Source organism: Poromitra crassiceps (assembly GCF_964638095.1).
Source record: "Poromitra crassiceps genome assembly, chromosome: 2".
Taxonomy (NCBI): Eukaryota; Metazoa; Chordata; class Actinopteri; order Beryciformes; family Melamphaidae; genus Poromitra; species Poromitra crassiceps.
Genome location: NC_139624.1, coordinates 23,241,839 through 23,265,520, shown reverse-complemented (window position 1 = coordinate 23,265,520; position 23,682 = coordinate 23,241,839). Strand labels below are relative to the sequence as shown.

General features: G+C 42.4%; 1 protein-coding gene across 1 annotated transcript; it reads left to right on the top strand.

The window, feature by feature from the left end:
* Window positions 1–3,448: 3,448 nt before the first annotated feature.
* LOC310799041 (meiotic recombination protein REC8 homolog) lies at window positions 3,449–21,927 on the top strand (the record flags this gene model as incomplete). Its single annotated transcript, XM_083661609.1, has 14 exons — window positions 3,449–3,504; window positions 7,247–7,315; window positions 8,161–8,303; window positions 10,583–10,658; window positions 11,020–11,128; window positions 13,304–13,343; window positions 13,607–13,668; window positions 14,338–14,422; window positions 15,721–15,760; window positions 17,820–17,913; window positions 19,196–19,324; window positions 20,929–21,004; window positions 21,450–21,562; window positions 21,922–21,927. 14 exons carry the CDS (start codon window positions 3,449–3,451, stop codon window positions 21,925–21,927), a joined length of 1,098 nt encoding a protein of 365 aa, XP_083517735.1.
* Between the last annotated feature and the right edge of the window lie 1,755 nt (window positions 21,928–23,682).

Genomic DNA, 23,682 nt, shown 5'->3' with positions numbered 1-23,682 from the left:
ATAGGCTACAGTGGCCTACATGCTTTGAATCCCTTCGTTTTAGCTATGCAGTGTTCTAAGCAGACTGGATGGCATGCAGCAGATGATAGAACGCTCATCCATTTGAGACTTGACTCGGACTTGTGACCAAAGACTTGAAACTTGACTTGGACTATAGCTGAAAGACTTGAGACTTGACTTGGACTCTAGCTCAAAGACTTGAGACTTGACTTGGACTTGCAAAAAATGACGTGAGCATCTCTGTCAGTGCCCGGCGGCCACGACCCATTGCTGCGCAGCAGCTGCCTATAAATAGGCCTAATTTTGGAAGTAATTTGTAAGTAGCCTACCCCCTGCAAGCTGCTCAAGTACCCCTAGGGGTACGTGTACCCCTGTGGGAATCACTGAAGATAAAGGCGAGTTTGTGCCCAAAAAAGAGATGGACCAGCTCAACCAGTGAAAAGCTGTGAAAAGACAACTGGAGGCAACAGAGCATGAGAATAAATAACTGAAGGAGAAGCTAAGCAGTCCACATTTGGGTTTGATTCATATGGTTTGATTCCATAAAGGACATGCTCTATAAAATTAGTTTTTTACTGGTTTACAGAACATACAATCTAAGGGGCAAGGGCTGAAACCTGGTCAAATTATAAGCACCAAAACACAATTAAGTAGGCTATAGGCTATAATTGGAATAACACCAGCAGGAGCTATATATGTTTTGTCTGATGGGTGGGGAGGTTGTGCCTCTGACAACCATAATAACTTTACATTCTGGCTTTTTGGGGAAACTTAAGCATGATTGCAGATAATTCCAACCCCCGGAATTCCCTGGACCCCACATTGAGAACCACTGTTTTTAATGAAGGCATTTAGGCAACATGTAGCCTAATCAAAATGAAATGCAGTTGCAAAATGTTTTCAACAATGACTTAATGTGAATAATTAATATCAAATGAACACAGCTAACATTTATGTCTGGAGATGAATTATTTAAAAAAAATCTTGCTTGTGAATTTTTAGTTTTTGTGTGTGTCTGTAAGTGCACTTCTCTCCATATTTGGATCTATTTGCATCCACATTTCTTTCTTTTTTTTAGTATCTGGTAATGTTCACATTTCACACATGCATAGTGAAAGAAATTCAATTTTCCTTTCTAATTGAGACTTGGAATATGGTCAAAAATCGAAATTGAACAATGAAAAACAGTCAAATAATTGAAAATTGAAGCCTCAAATAAATTTTCAAACTGAATCGAAAAACACAAAAACAAGCAAAGTCCGGCTGCAGTGACAGATAATTCTGGAAGGTGGTCCATGAAGAAGGCCTCAGCCTTGGGAATAGTCTCTTCAAGAAAGGGCGCATCTCTCCACAGCCGGCAATTGATGCTGCTTGCTTGGGCCACACCATGCAATTGCATTATGTCCATTTGACAAGCATACAGTAGGCTATCTGTAGTTGAATCTGTGTGTAATGTTGGTGGGGGTAGGTCGCAGCTTATTGTTTTCGTCAAGGCAACACGATCAGCGTCATCAGGTAGTAGGCTACCCAGTAGCCTACCTAGTTCTTCCAATAGGCTCATTGGGCCTAGGAAGCCGATTAGCTCATCCTTGCCAGACATTTACTCACTGTGGACTAGCCTCAACGCGAGATGACTAGCTAATAAATGTTAGTAAACACGTGACAGCTGTCACATGTGTAGTCTAATGTTAGGTGTCACGTGCGGCAGGTCGTAAAGTAAATTAATTTAGTAACTATAGTGAACGGCATGCTCATTGTCGGACAGGCTGAACATTGTTGAATCAACAACAAAACCGGTAAACTGAGCGAAATTGACATGTCAGCAAGCAAGGTTATAGTTTTGGATTTTTTCATTAGTTTTTATTTTTATTAGTTTTGACTTTTTTTTTTCAATTTCAGTTTAGTTTTGATTAGTTTTTAAGGTGGGTTTGATCGTTTAGTTTAGTTTTTAGTTTTTGAAAATGCTTAGATTTAGTTTAGTTTTTATTAGTTTTAGTGTTAGTTTTAGTATGTTATGTACTGTCAATGGTTTTTGCCCCTTTCCTCTTTTTTTGTAATATGGGGTGTTTGTCAGGGGTGAGATTCAAAAGGGTCATAAAATATGATAGATAGGCTATAGGAAAATAGATTTAATCTCCACTCAAAATATAGGCTTATTATGTATGAAATACATACTCATACATACTCATACAACTGACAAAGACTAAAACTAAGGACATTTTCTCTTCAATTTTATTTTATTTTAGTTAGTTTTGTAAACACACAATACCGTTTCAGTTAGTTATCGTTTTTTTGTAAAGCTTTTTTTTTTTTTTTTTTTCAGTTTATTTGATGTTTTTTCAATTCTAGTTTCCTTTTTTTCGTTAGTTTTCGTTAACTATAATAACCTTGTCAGCAAGCCATAAAGGTTTTTGAAAAAGAAAGTCAAACATCAAATTTCTGAAGTGGAATTTCTATTATGAGTCATCAATAACTTACACAAACCAGAGCCGTATAATAGACATCTCCATTCACTCCAATGGACCAGTTTTTTTCCAGGAAGTAGAAAGTGGAACTCGAGTAAAAAAAGCAGCACTGTCGAGTTGCAACAAAATACACAGTGTTGTACTTTGAAAGGGTTTTTCATCCCTTGAAATGAATCAAATTGTACATTATCGGCTTTATTTTCGCATGCAAAAGTAGCGCGAGACCCATTCCTGGCTGTTCATTGGCTAATGAGTCTCGCATTTTGGTCCTCCGCTGACGCCACTCTCTTACTAGAGGACACTAACACAAACAATGTGAAATCTAGCTACTTGATCACAACGTTAAATAGCCTACAACCAACCTCGCGTCACCAGGCTCTTCTCAGCCTACAACTGTGGTGTAGGCTACTATACTGCCATAGGCTACTCTGGGTTCCAGACCTTCGAAGCCACGCCCACTCCAAAGCTGTGTATTTTTTTAGAAGTTTTTACGAGTTGACAATTCAGTCTGAATATCAGGCTAGTGATGAACGGTTTTGCGAGTTTCCAGGACTTGAACGCAGCGTTATTCTTCTCAGATACTGATCTCGCACCTGATTGGTGGCTAATCTCGCACCTGATTGGTCTCCATGGCAGCCATTCAGGCCAGATACGATCATAATTTTCGCACATGATTGGTCTCCATGGCAGTGACGCTGCCCAGATACGATCATAAATTCGCACCTGATTGGTCTCCATGGCAGCCATTCAGGCCAGATATGATCATAATTTTCGCACATGATTGGTCTCCATGGCAGTGACGCTGCCCAGATACGATCATAAATTTCGCACCTGATTGGTCTCCATGGCAGTGACGCTGCCCAGATACCATCTCTCGCACCTGGTTGGGCGGCGGAAAGTAGGGGCGGAGTCTCATCTACGGGGATTCGAGGAAGAGACAGTTTTTAAATCACGACATTTCTTCTCGGAACAGACTCAGAAACATGTTTTTCTACGACGCAGGACTCCGCCGCCACTATGGGACGTTTGCTACAGTTTGGTGAGTTCACAGCAAAGTGGCTGCCTACTGCCTAGTTTGCATAGTGCATACAAAGTTGATAGCTAACTACTGTAACTTAATTTGGCTGCAACCGCAAGCAGGTTTCCATGACAGATTAGCTCATGAGCCAACATTAGCTGGTGAAAAGAGTATTGCCGAGTTTTAGAAATGTGTCAATAAATGTTGTTGATCTACCTGCAACATCTAGAAATTGTAGTATCTTGATTACACAGATAAACTGGACCAAGGAAGACTATTGACTATGCTTGTACAGACAGATATCTCAACATTCATCTCCCTAGAGATGCTATGTGCTAAGGATATTAATTGTAATTGTGCTCTATCATGTATATGGGTGCTCTGTATGAAAGCAGCAAGCCAAGTCCTAAGTGAAAGATAAGGGATTTAACATCAGGCCTGGATGGAAGGAGCATGTCGCTGTTACATGCAGAAGCTGTGATGCCTTATGGGCTGTGGCAGGCAGACCCAGGTCAAGGGCCTGCAGCTTAAGAAGCTTGCTAGCTCGTGGCCGTTCACACCATACGCCGTCGAAGCAACGCCAAAGTCAGGCTGAAACCTTTTCCCCGCTAGCCGGGCTGCTGAAACCAGCGGTTTCATTTCGGCGTCCTTGTTAACAGGCCATTCGCTTCATTTCGTCCATGCCCAATAAGTTGCTCAATAATAATGTTGGATTTTGTAAAGAAGTGAGACTTTTAAACATTTGTAAGGCATCCAGTTACCATCCACTCTAGATGGCATCTCTGGTAGGCTACAGATACTATTGCTGGGCTGTGGCGAGAGCATTATAGTCAGCGCCGCTGCTGGCCATTTGGGTGCCTTTAGCGTACATTTTTTCATTGTGCCAATGAAACACTAACCTGACGCTGCTAGATGGATGAGTTCGTTCACATTTGTTTCAGGATTGTGAATTTGTGGAACAATGCCGCCCCCATCTGGCGGAGTCAGGCTAATGAAACACCCCCTCCCAAGAAAAAAATCACAAATGCAATCTAGTGTGTGTGTGTGTGTGTGTGTGTGTGTGTGTGTGTGTGTGTGTGTGTGTGTGTGTGTGTGTGTGTGTGTGTGTGTGTGTGTGTGTGTGTGTGTGTGTGTGTGTGTGTGTGTGTGTGTGTGTGTGTGTGTGTGTGTGTGTGTGTGTGTGTGTGTGTGTGTGTGTGTGTGTGTGTGTGTGTGTGTGTGTGTGTGTGTGTGTGTGTGTGTGTGTGTGTGTGTGTGTGTGTGTGTGTGTGTGTGTGTGTGTGTGTGTGTGTGTGTGTGTGTGTGTGTGTGTGTGTGTGTGTGTGTGTGTGTGTGTGTGTGTGTGTGTGTGTGTGTATTGAGAAATCTGGTAATAGTAATTCCGTTATGTTTTATGTTTTGAGATGGCTGAATTATTTCATGTTAGAAGCAGAGGCGCTTTATTTTGAAACTCCAAGAAGGAAGTATCTGCCCTATGCAGGGAAGTAGGCTACAGTAGCTTAACTACGAAAATAGTGTCTCGCAAGATGGACTGAAAAAGTCTGCTGTTTATCTCCCTTTCTGCTGCAGCATGTTGAAGAAATAAATGTTCAGTTTGAACAACACCCGTTCTGATCATTATAGAGCAAGATGATGGCTTCCACTACACAACACTGTATTTACGTAGGCTACGTTACATTTGCGGGAATGGGAGGAATCTCGCACTTGTACTGATGCATGACTGATGACTGAGGGAAAACGTGAGTTTGTTTACTGCGTCACATGTAATTAACGAGGAGATCCCGCAACTTTCTTTTTAGGAGGCACTGTGGCCAGTTCAAAAATGCCAAACTGGCCCGTGTGGAGAGTTAATTTGAGAAGGGGCATTGATTACCAAACTGCGGGGCATCCACCGCACTGTCTGTTTGACCGTGGTATTCCTGCTCTGGATGATGCCCTGGGTGACACTTGGTGCCCTACGCTCAGTGCGTTGTGCGCGAGTAGGGAGCGCCCTGATTATATAGTTCCTTATTTAACTGTATCAAAAGTGATCTGTATGCCTGACCACATTGAGAGTAATGACTCAATAGGAATTATGACACATGAAGTGTACCAAGCCATGCTAAACTGATCCAATAACAAAGTGTATGGCTTGGACCACATGACTGCTGAACACGCTAGCTCTCCTTCCCTTCTTGCGATTAGTTTCACTGGTTTTATGATTCATGGCTTGCTACCAGATTCAACGTTATCTGTTCTGTTGGTCCCTGTTATTAAGGACAAAGCTGGAAAAGTTGGCAGCCTGGACATAGGCCCATAGCTTTAGCCAGCATTCTGTCCAAGGTCCTCGGAAGAATCTTGAGGGATTATGATTGTATTAACTCTTCAGATAAGCAGTTGGGCTTTAAACCAAAACATGGTACCGACCTGTGTATATTTGCCCTAAAGGAAATTGTAAACAAATATAGAGGGCAAAAGTCATCTGTCCTCATGTGTTATAGATGCCTCTAAAGCCTTTGACCGTGTCAATCACAGAAAGCTGTTTGTCAAACTGACCCAAAGAGGGCTGCCTGGGCATATAGTCAGAATTCTGGCTTACTGGTACGCCCACCAGACTATGCAGGTTAAATGGGGCAATAGTGTGTCTGCACCATTTGGGGTCAGTAATGGGGTAAGAGTAGGTGGAATCTTGTCACCAGCACTGTTGAATTGATGTTGGACTGTCAGAATGGCTAAGAGCCTGTAATACTGGATGCAGGATTGGTGATCTGTTAGTGAATCATATTTTGTATGCAGATGACCTTGTGATTTTTAGTCTGAGCAGTGCTGCTCTACAGCAGCTCATTGCTATATGTACTGTGGTGTGGAGCATGACATTCTATACAATGCCGGTAAGAATGCTGTGTTAATATGTAGAACTAAAGAGGACAAATATCAAAAGTTCCCTGACTTCAAATTGTCAGACAATAATCTTGAGGTCTGTAACAATGTTAAATCTTGGGCATTTTATTACTGATCAGTTAAAAAAAGAAAAAACACGATTTCAGACGGACAAGCCCGTCTTTATTGTCACACGATTACAATCAACACATGCACGGAGGGCCACAACACACACATGCTGACGGTGGCCGGTGAAATTTGTCTTCTGCATTTAACCCATCCTGGCTTTGTCCTTTCCTCCGGGGGGCAGGCCAGGAGCAGTGGTCGCTTTTCTCGTACAGCGCCCGGGGACCGACTTCGGATGTTGTCGTCACTGGTCGGGTAACGATGACGATCTGATCTTCTGCATGTTTTTAATGGGGGGGGGGGGGGGGGGTTATATACGGAGGAACCCCCCTGGTTGACAGATGATGTAGACACATACAGGCAATGCCACAGGATATATGCCCATGCCAACACTCTTGTGCGCAGGTTTGACATGTGCTCAGTTTGAGTGAAGGTGTCTTTGTTCAGAGCATATTGCACTCCGCTCTATACTGCTTCAAGTAGCATACTGTATAATGATGCAATGAGAATACTCCTCAAAACACCCAGGTGGTGTAGTGTGAGTGAAGTGTTTGTCACTGTTGGACTTTGCACTTTTCATGCTGTTTTAAGAAATCTAATGTATAAATGTATGCAATGTATGTTCCTGATACACATCCAGGCTTAGGGGAGCACTGGCTGAAGAGCCTGTATGTATCAATCAGTGTTACATTTGTCCTGTCTTGTCTCTTTTTTGTATTTTCTATGGACCTGTGTGCATCAATAAAGCTTGATGAATCAATCTTGTTTTCTTTTCCAGGTTGGCAGCCACCAATGCAATCAAGCTGACTCGGAGAAACCTTCTCCGAGTCAATGTGCTGCAAACATGGTAAGAAAACCCACAGCCAAATGATTCATGTTATAGCGAAGATGTAGCTAGCTAGCATGATCACACATTAGTAAGCCTGGTGATGTTAGTGATTGATGCAACGTTAGGCCAGATATAAGATATTGTGGGCAACTCTCTGGGCTAATAAAAGTACACATTACACATGTTTGTTTCATTGTAATAATTAACCATTCTCTGGCTGTGCAGCACAATTACTATTACTACTACTACTACTACTATTACTACTACTACTATTACTACTACTACTACTATTACTATTACACATTACTACTGTTTATTCATTTCATTTTGTAATCATAATTTCACCAAGGTTCATAGAGCCCGAGCTCACAAGCAGTTTGCAGTCTACCTTAGTGTTCAATTTCTCAACAGCTAGGATTTGAATGCAAAGTAAAGTGGCTGGTATGAAAATGGCAGATAAATTTTCTATTTGAGCCACTGCCTATGAACATTTTGTATTATTTGGGATATAGCGTGACTTAACGTTTCAAGGTTTATTTGTTTCTAAACATTAAGTCACGTGATATAGTGTGACTTAACGTTTCAAGGTTTATTTGTTTCTAAACATTAAGTCACGTGATATAGTGTGACTTAACGTTTCAAGGTTTATTTGTTTATAAACATTAAGTCACGTGATATAGTGTGACTTAACGTTTCAAGGTTTATTTGTTTATTTGTTTATAAACATTAAGTCACGTGATATAGTGTGACTTAACGTTTCAAGGTTTATTTGTTTATAAACATTAAGTCACACGATATAGCATGACTTAACGTTTCAAGGTAAAGTGGCGTTGGCATTCTACCTTTTTGTTATACTTTTGCAGTGAGCACCTCATCGACCATGTGACAGCTGAGGTTCTACCAGTGCAGCAGCCCAACCAGACTGAGAGATTCTCTCTCTACCTGTCAGCTCAACTGCAGTATGGACTGATCATCGTCTACCACAAGCAGTGTGGCTTTCTGCTAGGTGAGACAAAAGACAGGGGGAGGAAGAGACATGGAGAATAAAAGGAGAGCTGGCTCATGGTTGTGTGTCTTCTGAGGTACTGAAGATAAAGCCCGTGAGACAGTGGACAGAGAGATGTTACCTGCTAGTTGATAGAGAAAGGTAGATGGGAGGGAAATGGGGGAGAGGATGGGTGGCACTTGTTTCTACCTGTCCTCCAAGGTACATGGTCTTCAATGTAACTACGGTAGGTGACCTGCTGAGATTAAAGAAAGGAACGGAAAGAGTAGACTGAGGAGAGGGTGTTTGCTTCTCTGTGTACTGACAAAACCCAAATGTGTTTCATTTAAATTGACGGCACGTACCATAATCACATGTAGAAACAAGGGAGTGGGCGTGAGTGAGCTGGCTTTAAATGCTGGCTTCAAACAAGGTGGTGATTGCACTGTTGTAGACACATGGAGGACTTTGAGAAATACAGTGCATCAGAGTAGGCAGCAAGGTATGCAGGATAACAACAGTTCTTATTTTCTTGTGTAAATTGTCTTTCCATGTTAGGCTGAAATGAAAAGTGAAAATGTTTTCTGTTGATCTGACATTAACTCATTGAGTGCCAAGGACGGACATGTTCGTCATTTCAAATAGTAACGTAGAGTGCCAAGGACGGACATGTTCGTCAATTGCGTTTTTTGACGGTGGGGCGTCGATCAAAGCCTTCTGCCTCTGATGTACAAATATTATAGCTATTGGATGTGTCTAACCTATTTTACAGAACCCTTAGGTGGCGACAGTGCTCTCCACATAACAGAAAGGCAAGGAAAAAACAAAGAAGAAGTCGTTATGGAAACGGAAATCGCATCGCATCCGTATGCATCGATATGCTGAAGCACGTTACTGCAGCTGTGCCTGCAGCAGCCAATCTGCTCCCACAATTGAGCCGGACAGCACATCCGCACATCCACACCGTGGAGTTGTTATTATTCTCAACTGGAAGCATCGTTGCCGGTGACAAACACACGCGGAACGCTGTAAAAAAGCAGGATGTCGATGTCCCTTCACTGTGCGCACAGCAAACTCAGCAGAGAGCCACCACAGACAGGAGGAGGAGTGTGCAGTTGAGGCGAGGCGAGGCGAGGCGAGGCGAGGCGGGGCGGGGCGGGGGGGGGGGGGGGGGGGGGGGCACGCAGAGCAGCGCGCAACACCCAGACAGACCCAGGCAGCAGGACAGGATTGACAAACGCAAGCCAGAATATCCGATGCCCACCAGATGACTCAGTGAATGTGCTTGAAATGCTGCATTTCACAAAAGGCGGAATAACTCAGCTTCTAATTTGAAAAGTGTCTTTTTGCTCAAAACAGCCTATCTTCTCCGGCTCATAACTAAAGAACGGAAAATGGGATCAATAAACTTTTTTTTGCAGATGATAGAATAGAGTCTCATCGTTCTTTGTGCGTGTTCAGTGTTTACATAGTAATATCACACAATATTCTGTGGGCCTCGAGAAATCACTGAAAACGCTCTGAAACTCTGGCACTGGGAGCATCCGTTCTCCAAAAGTGGCTGGCACTCAATGAGTTAAAGCCTAACATCTGTGTCAACTACAAGATGTAAAAAAAAAAAAAAATCTCAGAAATGCTGTTTTCTGGTAAAAGCGAGTCCCATGAATAATAAGTAAGCCCTAGCTGCTCCAGTGTTTTTGGGCCTGTTGCATCACACATCCACATAATGTTCAAATTATGCTGCAGAATCTGATATACTGTAGAATAGAACAGAACATCCCAAAGCTTTCACATACAGTACATAATTATCATTGAATATGGTCAAAGAATATGACAAAAAAAACATGAATATTCTTTATATGGCATCAGGCATTTATAGTTTGGATAACGCTAGAAATTAGCTGTAGCTTTTGAAGGAAAATGATTGCAACCTAGATAATTTATCAACAGGATAATTCTTTCAGTCAAAACTGAAAAAACTTTGGCTTCGATTTGGCTTTCTTGAGCCCAAAATTGGAGAGGATGTCATGCGCTTCATTCCCATTGAACCAGCCTTCTGTATAGATGAGTCATTATGGTCACATTCATTACTTTCATTGTCATGTCGTATATTTTATACCAAGTTGACCCATGGGTGACGCCTCTGCCTTTCTGCTTCTGTTGCAGAGGAAATAATGCACTTATTATGAAGTGTGTGTGTGTGTGTGTGTGTGTGTGTGTGTGTGTACATGTATATGTGTGCATTTGTGTGAGAGACATCTTGACCGTGCAATTCCTACCTGTCCTTTTCTGTTTTGCAGAGGAGATTCAACAGACCATTGACCGCTTGACACTTGCTATGAAATGCACGCTCATTGACATTGCTGAGCCTGAAAGGTCTTCACACACACACACACACACACACACACACACACACACACACACACACACACACACACACACACACACACACACACACACACACACACACACACACACACACACACACACACACACACACACACAAACACACTTGTACATAGTCTGCCCCCCACATTGACCTGTATATTTACAATGACTTACTTACTACTGTATTAATCTCATTTCTATCTTCTTCTTTTTTAACTCTCATAAATCAAATCACCAGCACACATCTGAAAAATATGCAGAGCAGAACACTCAAAGTCAAAATTAAATCAGGGCTCCATAGGATTTGAGCTGTAACGTTGGTATCCCTCCCTCACCCTCTACCTGGCAGGCCTTTGCTCCTGGACCTGCCTGACATGGTTCTGATGACTCAGGAGGCTAACCCCTACTTCGGACTCATGAAAGAGCAGGAGTTGCCCAGCCCCGATCAAATACACCAGGTACAATTACACACCTATACAACTTTAATGCATTGATGTCAAACACTGCAGGCAAACCACACACCAAATACAACTTTATACCTGTCATTACTTCACAAAGAGCAAACGTACCTGTAGCCAGTCCCAGGGTAGGATTTTTTTTTAACACAGGCTATTTGCCTTTTCTTTGTTGCCCTTGTTTTGGGGGGATTTTAGATAATTTCCAGGGTAATTTGATCAAATGTTGGGAAATACCTTAGTTCTTCTTTGTTGCATACCAGACCAATAATCAATTACTCTTATCCAAGCATATTTTATTTCTAAAAGTTCATAAACAATCACAGTTAAAAATCCTCTTTGCCTATCATCTCAACACTGTTGAATGTCTGGCCCAGTCTTTTGTCTGAAGAAGCTACCCATCTCCTCCAGTATAAAATACAGCTGATATAGTAAACCCAAACCCTCCTGTCCTAAAGGAAGCATTGTTTCATGCATTCATTAGTTGGGTTTCCATCCACCTGTTTTTATGCACATTTTCAATTTGTGCATAAAAAACCTGAGTGGAAATGCTGTAAAATGCGGAAAAAACTACAATTATCACAAAAAGGTTTTCACGCTTGGGGAAGGTGGAAAAGTTGGCGTAATCGATAAATGGTAATTGCGATAAATGCAGTGGAAACAGATGAAGCGAATCTTCCTTCGTCTCTCCATTCAAAAACCACGCAGTTTCATGTTGACATGTCGGCGTAGCCTACACTAAATAGGGCTACAGTTGAAGGTAAATAATGGTAAATAAACAGGAACATTTTTAGACCGCCGTGGTGTGTTTAAACTGAAGAAGACTGAGATTAATTTTAATGCGACTCACTTCTAGAATATTGCTCTGTGGATTATAACGTTATGTTGCTGAGTTGAAGACTGCCACCTGGTAATCTAGAAATTGCAGCTCATGGTCTATGTACCTTTGTAGACCATCAAGAAACTTTAAATTATCAACGTAGATGTTTTGGTGCGTCCTGGTGGCTCACCTGGTAGCACGCATACCACGGAGGCTCAGTCCTTCACACGGCTGACGCAGGTTAGAATCCGACCCGAGGTCCTTTGCCGCATCTCATCCTCTCTCTCTCTCCACCCTTCCTGTCTGCCTACTGACCTGTCATATCTAATAAAGGCAGATCAGCAGAGGCAGACATCCTCAAACATGAGGTGATTGACCGCTCTATAATAGCAGTGGAAACGCACATTATTTCGCATTTTCTTTTGCTGATTTTCTGAGAATTCAATGACAGTGTGTGATACATTTAGATGGAAACCCAACTAGTGTATCAAATGTATTATGTTGTTGAAAAGTAGCACACACGTCGAGCCAAACTCGCCACACTGATGTGTTGAACACGACACATGTTTAGCCTCTTTGTACGTATATACCAAATAGAGGACCGCAGGAATTAGTCTCATACGTGTCAAATGCAATGGGATTTTAGTATGGGGATTCTGGTTCAATGCATGAAATAAGGTCTGTGGTTAACAAAAGTTTATGAAACAGCGACTTTTGTGTTCAGCAACATAATCTTAACAAACGAGGCCTCCCTGTTGTCTATATGTCTATAATTAGTACAACAATATGAAATCATGAGATTTAAAAGGGTCTCTGAACTGGGCCGCACAGTGACTTTCACAATGCAAATGAGATATTTAGATTCCGTTTTGTACTTAAGCATTTGTGCTTGTTCAGTTTCAGGCTATCAGAGTTTCCCAAATATTACAATTCAATACTGAGGCCCACATGTCACATTGCCAGGAATCAAAGAAGATAAATTTGATCTTCTGCCTTTTCTACACATAGAATCAAAATAAGTTAATTAGATTTATCTAACAAAAACAGATTTGTTCTGAATCTCTCTTTTTTTTCTAACAACCCCAAACTCGCAATTAGCTTGCCTCTGGCTGTGAAAAGGCAGTATTGGTGCTGTTCAATTCATTCTCCTGAATCATCCAAGAGGTTGAAACAAGCTTATCACACACACACACACACACACACACACACACACACACACACACACACACACACACACACACACACACACACACACACACACACACACACACACACACACACACACACACACACACACACACACACTATGAATCTGTGCTTGTACCATACAGCTTATATTTACTGATGTTTATTCCTAGGGATGGATGAAAGTGTCAGCTTCAGACCTCTCTACCCAAGGTAATCTGTCTAGGGTTTATATGAATGGTCAAAGTGGATTTTCTTGAAAATTCAAACTCAGCATGAGAATGTTGTTAGTTCTATTCTGTGACCCCAAAAAAGACATATTCAACACATTTTCCATGTTTTTGTCATTGTCCCAGCTTGTTTTCTACTTCCTATCATAACGCATCATTCAAGTGTGGTGAAACTCATGGCCGTGTCTAGCTCATTCTAGTGCTAAATCTGTATGTCTCCCATGTCCTGCTGCTGTGTGAAACTAGCTAACACATCCCCTGCGGCTGCCATCACCATCACAGAGCCGATTATCCGCCGCACCGATGAGGTAAATTATGTTAGAGTCCAGGGAATCTTTTTTAATCATTTTTAGGCACAGCAGCGCACCCTGGTGGATCAGTGAGCTCGGCTGCGTTACCAGCCATTACGGAAGTCGTAACACAACTGGGTCAAGTGGGCGGGGCTACATAAGGTGAATAGGGGAGTGAAGTGTGTGACCCCTGCCAGATTGACCACAGTCAAAAGGAAGGAGAGGGATGTTCTCTCACGCATGAAACATGTTTATCAGGAATAAGTCTAGCTGTGCTTCTACACACTGTTACCTTCCCCGCCCTTCCTCCACAAGCATCACCAGCTGACCAAATCCATTTTGCTTTGATAAGAGCTGACTCCACTACATCAGCCTGCACTCACACTGTACTGTTTATAGAGATACAAACATCAATTAACTATATTTATTTTGTCCTCTGTGTCCTCTCATCTGCCCCTTTGTATGAGGAGGTATTCTTTACAACCACCTTTGTGTTTACGTTCGTCTCGCCTGCGCACATTTATTTTTTTCTCCTCCCATCTTTATTTTCATTATTTTATTCATTTTCTTTATACATTTAACCAACTCTCTGTTTCCCTGTATCATGATATCCACACACTCATTTCGCTATAATTCTGCCCCTTCCCCCCCGTCTCTCTCTGTCATTCTCTTCTTATCCTGTATCAGCTTTTTGACGGAGTCAAGGAACTTGCTGAATTGACGGATACAGAACTTGACATGCTGATAGCAGAACCAGGTTTCTTCCCTGGAGGTGTGTGTCTTTGTGTTTCTGTCTTGCAACTTCTTTCATTTCTGAATGATAAACTTTGAATGTGTATTTTTAGTGTGTTTATGTTTAATCTAATGATTTATTTTAGGGCCATATGATTTCCGCAAAACAGAGAAAATGGACGGAATCATGGAATTTGATCATAAAAATAAAAATGTAAAACATGGAATTTGCAGAATTTTCCATAAATTGGCTGAAATGGATAAAAAATAGGCCAAATGATCAAAAGTAGACCTAATTATTGTAGTAACCTAAATAATTTTATAATTATAAAATAGATCTAGAGAAACTATTCCGTTTTCGATTGGGGTGTTTTGAGAGGGGGGGGTCTGTCTTGTGTAGAACGATCCTAACCCCTAAATAAAAATAAAAATAGACAAAACAGAATTTGGAAAAAAAGAAAACGGATTTTGGGCACGGTAGCTCACCCGGTAGAGCGCGTACCACAAATGCTTAGTCCTTTGCGTGGCGGACCCGGGTTTGAATCCGACCTGTGGTCCTTTGCCACCTGTCATCCCCTCTCTCTCCCCCCACCTTTCCTGTCTGCTTACTGTCCTATCCAATAAAGGCAAAATGCTAAATAATAATAATAATAATAATAAAATATTTCATATGGGCCTACATGCAGTAGGTCTTGTCCACACTAAATGGGAGCTCCTGCATTGTCTTCTGTTGTGTGACTGTCTTGAAACGTGTCAGCACCGGTCAACCTGGCCAAACTCATTGTGGCACTGTTATAATTGGGTAATAAAAGCAATTGTCATTCATGCCTTTTCAGCCAGGGGTCACCTGAAACGTTTATTTTCTGGGGACCCCATTTCATATCAGGGGAGCTTGGACTGCCTCCTCTCCTTAGCAAAAAAGACAGCGCCATCAGCATAAGGAAAATATGTCAATAGTGTGTGTTGAGTGGGGCACAGGTGATTCACTTTAAATTCCCTTTCTTCATTAAAACAGCAGTAAATCAATAATTGAAATAATTATTTCTTAATAGATCTGCTTTGCCAATAAAAATCCATTTAAAATCTTATCGCCGTTAGCAAGCTTTCTACACACCAGATCATTCTCTCAGGGCAAATGAGATGTTTGTCTGAACTTCTGTATCTGTGTGTCCATGTGTTGTTTATATGTTTTGACACTTTGGGTGTGTGTCCATACACTATTTACACACGTGTGTGTGTGTGTGTGTGTGTGTGTGTGTGTGTGTGTGTGTGTGTGTGTGTGTGTGTGTGTGTGTGTGTGTGTGTGTGTGTGTGTGTGTGTGTGTGTGTGTGTAACAGATGAGGACGAGCAGGTGGGAGAGAGGCAGCCGGATGCCCAGTGAGTGTTGTGTTTGTGCATATTAGCATTAGTTCTTTACATTTCATTTCACAGTGTGTGCAGCAAAGACAGGAAAATATGCAAACATGGATAACATCATGGCCTCTATCTTCCCAAAAGCGCTAATTTTGCGTTTGCGCTCGTTTAACGCCGTGCGCAATGCAAATTGGGGGCGGACACAAGCGCATTCCTGTGATAATTGTACTGGGCATTGGCTGCCCCATGCCAAAGCAGGCGTTTCAGCGCTAAAATGTGGGATTGATGGCGTTACCCTATCGTCAGCAGCGTGCAATTACTTTGCGCTAAGAGCTTTGAAAAGGACCTCTTATGCGCAAATACCTCTGCGCTGGGTGCGCTGCACGGAGATTACGGCTGCGCTCTCAGCACAGAGAGGTATTTGCGGAGTGGAAAGTGGAATTCCTTTTGGATATGTCATTACGCACAGCCTTGTCATGCCACGACATCAAATTATGCTACTAAAATTGAGTATTAGCAGATAATTCAGTGAGGCAATCAACTATAACTCACTGAGAAACTTTTATCACATCGCAAAGAGGGAAATTAATTGAGAAGAACACTTGTGGGACAATGGACATAGGCTATTTACCTTCATAACCCGAAGGGTCATTGGCACCACAGACGATCTGTCAATAAGTTCCCTCTGTCCTTGCACGAGTGAGTACACTCTATTACGCATGGAGAGAATTACAGCATATTGCATGCCTCGCGCAAACAACCATTGCGAGACGGGAATCTGATTAGTTTTGATTGACGTAATGCCCAGCCTTGCCTGGCCACGCCTGTGAATAATTCTGGTAGTTAAGACTGCCAAAATCCTGTTTGCGCAGGCATTTTGGGGCGCAGATGATTTTTGGCAGAATTGGCACGGCTCTAATTTGCGACAGGTGCCGTGAACGTGCCCGCCGAGAATTGCATCCCCAACATATTTCGGGGCTGTTTTAACTTAGAAATCAGGGAGGTCGCGTCTACCAGACAATTATATAACTTTGAATCAGTTACATTTCTGTATAAATCATTACAAGTAGCTCCCGTGAGGTGGGGATGTTTTTTTTGCTGCTCGGCGGTGGAGCAAAACTCGGCAGAACACCTGGCGTACGGCGCAAGGCGGAACGCTATCTTCCGTGCCTTAAGGCATGCGCAAACAGTGCGCAAAGCGCTATTTAGAGATAGCGCCTGTCGGAAGATAGAGGCCCATAATTTGTCACATTGACCAAATAATAATATCTTGTCATCACTCATTGCTCCCCTCTGTCCCCAGAAATGTAGTTGATATAGGTAACATCTCACTTTGCCATTGACGTACTGTAGTGTTGAGGTCAAGACCACCTAAACCAAGACTGAGTCAAGACCAAGACGGAGCTGATGGGGGCGAGACCAAGACTGGGACCAGTCCAATGCCAGACCATTTTCAAGACCATGACTCTAATTATAGCTTCACTTTTACACCAGCGGTTTCCAACCTTTTCCAACTCAGGGCCTACTTGAAAATCTCAATTTAAGAAATACGGAGGACAAATAATGCATTCTGAATTCCTGACCATAAGGTTGGGAACCACTGGAATAAGCAAGTGGTATGACTGATGATTTGGAAGAGATCTCTGAAGCCACTGCTCTGCTCTTCCGTGCCTTGTCTCCTTGTGTTGTCTTCCTTGGCACGTGAGGTGAGTGGTTTCAGTGGGAAAACTTTCAAACTGCAAAGTTATTGGTTGCAATTGAAGGGAGGATGTTTCTTTTTACACCCAATCACAGTACAAAAAAAAGACAATACACAGACAGGTAATGATGTCACTGCAGTTGTGGTCTTGACTGGTCTTGAAATAAAAGCCAGAGTCCGGCTTGTCCAAGACGAGTCAAGACCAAGACCGAGGGAGGGCGAGTCCGAGACGACTGGTGTCGAGTACTGCAACACTACATGGACGGCCCAGTAGCCAAACAAAGGAACCTTCCACCCAGCTGTGACAACACACTTTGTGTTGTGCAACAGAGAAACAGGTTTGGTGAAGGTAACAATAATCTGTGTATAATTATGTGTTACCAGGCCAGACCAGGAGCCTATGGAAGTTACCCCGGCAACTGTTGCCAAGGAGATGACCCCCCCGCCATTTGCCCAGGAGGCGGCTGTGGTTCAGGAGGTAAAGCATGTCGTCCACCAATCAGAAAGTCAGTGGTTCGATCCCTGGCGCATCCAGTCTGCATGTCGAGGTGTCCTTGGGCAAGACACCGAACCCCAAATTACTCCCGATGGCCGTGCCAGCACCCTGCGTGGCAGTTTGCTGCCCTCGGTGTATGAATGTGTGTGTGAATGGGTGACCATCCGGTTTGTTCGATACAACAAAAGTCAGTAAGCCGTAGGCCTGAAAACGCAAAAAATGTAAAGTGGCAATTTTTGTCAAAACTGACGACACAGCTCCACTTCATGCATGGAAGACAATAGTCCGAGCATTCACTAGCCTATCAATATAGCCTTAATGGCATAAAGTGAATGCATTGACATTCAACAAACTATCATGACATCAGAGTCTGTTAACGAGTTGCTAAAAATACATAATGGGCAATAACTGCCCCCTATTTACATTAAATTATCTAATCGTTAACCTCAATTAATTAAACGACCATACAACTCACGGCCAGATGCATTGATTTTCTCAAGTCCCAAGTGCTGCAAAGAAGAAAAAAAATCATAGGGCTTTACTGGGTTTATATTCTGTAATGCAACCAATCTGCAACAGTTTATTACCATTACTGACTTCTGTATCACTCTATGATGTGGATAATTCACAGAATACAGGAAGCTAGGCGTTTTACCTTAAAAAAAAAGCGAAAATTGATTACTTGGTAAATAAAAAACTGAACAGTCGACTCACTACGGGTTAAAATGGACTTTTAATTGTCTGTATTCTATGTGTTCTGTGTATTTCGGATCACAAACAAAAAAATGTTGCAAAGTGGATCTACTATTACTTTATTTAATTGCCATTATTGTGATGGTTCTAAACAGAAGTTTCCGTTTTATTCTGGCTCACTTGACGCTGCTCACAGTTGGTGTTGACATTTGCGGCTCCAGTCTGCACATGAATCGTTATCACAAACACTGTGTATAAATGCGGAATAGGCCAGAATGCAACAACAGTTTTCCATTTTATGCAGGGACTGTGTTGTGGTCTAAACGTGGCCTAAGTTTACATTCCACAATGTGACTCGTGAACTTCTCATTGCCTATTGAAAACACTCTGGTTTGTGTGTGTGTGTGTGCGTGTGTGTGTGTGTCTGTGTGTCCGTGCATGCGTGCATGTGTGTGTCATCTCATAAGTTCCAGCAGGTGTATTCCCGTGAGCATGAGTGTGATGGCATCTTCAACACTCAGAAGTGTTCAAATGTAACGCTGAAGTCCTGTCTCCCTCACCCTGCCACTAGGTGGCTGTTCGTCCTCCCAGGAAGCCCCGCCGCAAGCGTCAGCTGGTCTTTGCAGACGCAGAGACCCAGATATCTGACAACGCCTTTAGAGAGCAGATTCAAAACCCGCTGGCCGAGACACGGAGCATGGTATAGAAACACACGCACGCACGCACGCACGCACGCACACACACACACACACAGACACAGGGTCTCACTCATCTACACATTTTCAATGTTAAATGCACTACATTAAAATAGAATTTAAGAAATAAGAAAGTAGGCAGTGGGCCCTACTAAAAAATTCAAGGCACTAAAACACTTAAAAAGCCTTTATTTTAGATCGGCTTAACCCAACGCGTGTCGATTGCCGACACGCGTGACTCTCCCACACACACAGAGTCACATGGGAAGTTACACACATAGATAGAAAAGCATTATGGACACACATATACACATAGCATATGTGAAGTCAAGTTTATTTGTATAGCCCTAACTCACAAGCATGTCTCAGGGGGCTTTACAGAGAATATGTCTAGCTAAATCTAGCTATAATAATAATAATAATAACAACATGGTTGAACAATCTTATGTCAGAGAGAGACAGAGGGAGGGGAGAGGGGAGAATGGGGGGAGAAGGAGAGAGCAGGGGGAGCGGAGAGGATATATATATATATATATATATATATATATATATATATATATATATGGATTTGAAATTAAACAATCAAGATGTGCTTTCATTGCAGAATTCCATCTTTAATTTGAGGGTATTTACATCTAAATCAGATGAACAGTGTAAGAATTACATTACATGTTAAGGGACCAAAATTACATTTTAAGAGACCAAAAGTAATTGGACAAACTAACATAATCATCCAATCGTCCAATGAGTTCTGAAGCATTTGGTGGAATATGAGCAGATAATATTGCCAGAAACATGGCAGAATTCATCCTGCTGCTGTTGTCTGTAGTCACATCATCAATAAATGCAAGGGAATCAATTCTATGATCATGATCACGGTCAGTTCCATTTGCGTTGACAGCCATACATGCGTGGGCATGTACTGTATAATACATATATAATGTATGTATGTATGTATGTATGTATATAATGTATGTATAATACATACTGCATGGGCATGTACTGTATAGCTGTCAATGGAACTGCTTCTCTTGTATTTATTGATGATGCAACTGCTGACGACAGCAGCAGAATAAATTCTGAAGTGTTTCGGACAATATTATCTGCTCATTTACAGTCAAATGCTTCAGAACCCATTGGAAGATTGCATGATTATGTTACTTTGTCCAATTACTTTTGGTCTCTTAAAAAGGGGGTGGGGGGGCACATGTAGAAACTGTTGTAATTCCTATACTGTTCACCTGATTTGGATGTAAATACTCTCAAATTAAAGCTGAAAGTCTGCACGTAAAGCACATCTTCATTTCAAATCCATTGTGGTGGTGTACAGAGCCAAAATGATGACAATTGTGTTATTTATGGACCTGATGTGTGTGCGTGTGTGTGTGTGTGTGTGTGTGTGTGTGTGTGTGTGTGTGTGTGTGTGTACTATGTATATCCTTCAACATTCTCATCCTTACCATTTCTTTAATTTCCTCTGAAGCACAATCAATGCCTCCCTCTCTCTCTCTCTCCCTCCCCCTCTCTCTTTGCATTGTATCCTCTCAAATAAATCAGAAATCTTCTTTGAAAATGTCCCATCAAACTAACTCTTGGATCTTGCTCTCAGTCGCAGGTACTGGTGGACTTGCCCTTTGTGACCAGGCACGCCACTCCTGCTCAGCTCTTCAGCGGCCCCACTGGCTGTTAGTATCCCACTGCTACAGTATGCTTCACCCTGAGCTTTTCAATGCCTGGAGCAAAGGCTTTGAGCATAGTGACAGGGTTCCTGTGCTCAGAGAAAACCTGACCAGTCCTGAAACGTTTTCAAAGTGTAATGAGTACTGAAAAAACTTTCTGTGAATAGCAAATCCAAGTTATAGTAAATTAAAACAACACCTAGGAATATCAGTTTACATCTGAGGGATTTAGCTGCTTATATTTTAGCTTTATCATTAGCAAAACTTGTAGTGCCTCTGTATGTAACTGAGATGCAATGCCATAAAAGCGAACATTTACAGTATAAATGTTGTATCCAGTATTATACTTTAGTCAATTTCACTTTTCCACATCGGCTCTGCTATCGACCATAGAAATATTGACCAAACCTCGTCAGTTTGACAGCCGATTTGCCCTTTGACCCCTCGACAGCTCTCTTCCATGCTGACCTGCAGTTGCTGTGGAAACAGAGCGCCCAGCCGTGCATCATTATGGGGGAAGAGGGGGAAGAGGAAGAGGGGGAAGAGCAGGTGTCGGACCATGAGGTGTGCGTCAGTGTTTGTGTGAGAGGGAGAGGGAGTGTGCCTGTCTTTTGATTCTTTAGTCTTGTCTTAATTAGGTCCCTGAGTGAGTTTATGGAAATATGGTAATAATTACTACTTCAAATTGGCGATTTGACACCCTCTTACTAGAGGGTGACACGGGAGTGGTTTTTCACTCCTGTCCCATTCCACTCCCACAAATATATTCCCGTCCCGCCCCACTCCCGCCAGGGTAAAAAAAATCCTGTCCCATCCCACTCCCATTTTTAGTTTTATTTCTTTTATGTTTTAGTCTCTAGGGAACGCAAGGATTTTGATTTGATGTTCTCCTCCTTTTTAGATTATTTTGTGTTCTGCTGCAGTTTTAATTCACACCATTTGGCCATATTTAAACTGATATATTGTTGTCATGATTCCACTCCCATTGACTTTTTTCCACATCCCGTCCCAATCCCGGGATTAATAGTGAAATTACTCCCACTCCCCCGGGAATCCCAGGGGACTCCCGAAACAGGCAGACAGGGTGGACAAGATACCATTCAACTTTGACTCGTTTACTCACCAATTTGGCTCTCTTCCAAATAATCCAGCCACATAACTATGTCCATTCATTAAATTAAATACCACGGGAACATGAATGGTTTGTAAAAGTGCCATTTAACAATACTATATAACAGAAGTAATCCCAGCATCGTCAACACAGCCACTCATTGGCTCTGGACATACTGCTGTAGTATTCAAACATGAGCCGCTCTGCGAGCGAGTGAGTGAGTGACTACTCCTGTTACTAAGATTAAGACTCGTCATTTTATAGATCTCATTTCAATCATATGGAATGGTTCCTTCACTCACTGTATTCTCTCTCTCTCTCTCTCTCTCTCTCTCTCTCTCTCTCTCTCTCTCTCTCTCTCTCTCTCTCAGATCCCCAGGGTTGACTCACCAGCGCTGCATCCCGCAGAGGGCTCATGTAGGATTTTCCCTCTCTATTTTTGTGTTTAATGATACTCTTAGCACTAGTGTAGTAGCCTGACTCTGCCAGATGGTGGCGATATTACTAGTGTTGTCTTAACTCATTGAGTGCCAGCCACTTTTGGAGAACGGACGCTCCCAATGCCAGAGTTTCAGAGCGTTTTCAGTGATTTCTCAAGGCCCACAGAATATTGTGTGATATTACTATGTAAACAGCGAACACGCACAAAGAACGATGAGACTCTATTGTATCAGCAGCAAAAAAAAGTTTATTGATATCATTTTCCGTTCTTTAGTTATCAGCCGGAGAAGATAGGTCAAAAACAGCAAAAGCAGGCGTTTCCATCTAGAAGCTGAGATATTGAGCCTTTTGTGAAATTAAGCATTTCAAGCAAATCACTGACTCTGAAGCTAATATTTTCTGACCTGAAACATCTGAACAGTAATTTCCTTCAATAACAGCACCCCCACCCCCCTCTACTGCAAACTCCTCCTCCGTGGGTGTGTCTCTGGTGGCTCTGTTCGCTCTGAGTGCTGCTTGTGTCAGGCGAGTCTCTGCTGCCTGGATGGCGGCCGCTCGTCGGGGGAGTCTGGATCGGGCTTGCTCGTTTCTGGGGTTTCGGTTGTGAGCTGGGATGAAGCTGCGTCCGATTCTGGGCTTTCTGGGCTTTCTGCTGCGCGTTTCAAAGTGTGCTGCACCCAGAGTCTATTTTCGGAGCCCCCCACCGTTGTGCGCCGGCTCCCAGCGCGACAGCGAAAAGCCAAACCATTCTCATGAGAATGGTTTCATCATGGCTTTTTCTGCTGTTTTTACTCAACTTTCTCTAATCTGGAGAGCACTGTCGCCACCTAATGGGTCGGTAAAATAGGTTATACACATTCAACATGCCCCAAAATTTTACAGGAGATATATTAGGCTTTGATCCACGTCCCACCGTCAAAAAACGCAATTGACGACAATCGTCGTCATTGGCACTCTACGTTACTAAACGAATTGACGACGATTGTCGTCATTGGCACTCAATGAGTTAATAGAAGAATTTCAGTACAGCTTTTTGGCAGCAGTGTTTTTAGCCAGAGAATTTTAATATTACAACTTAGGCTTAGGTTTTGTGTTCACTGGCCATTTGAAATGTGACAAAGCCATTAATTAC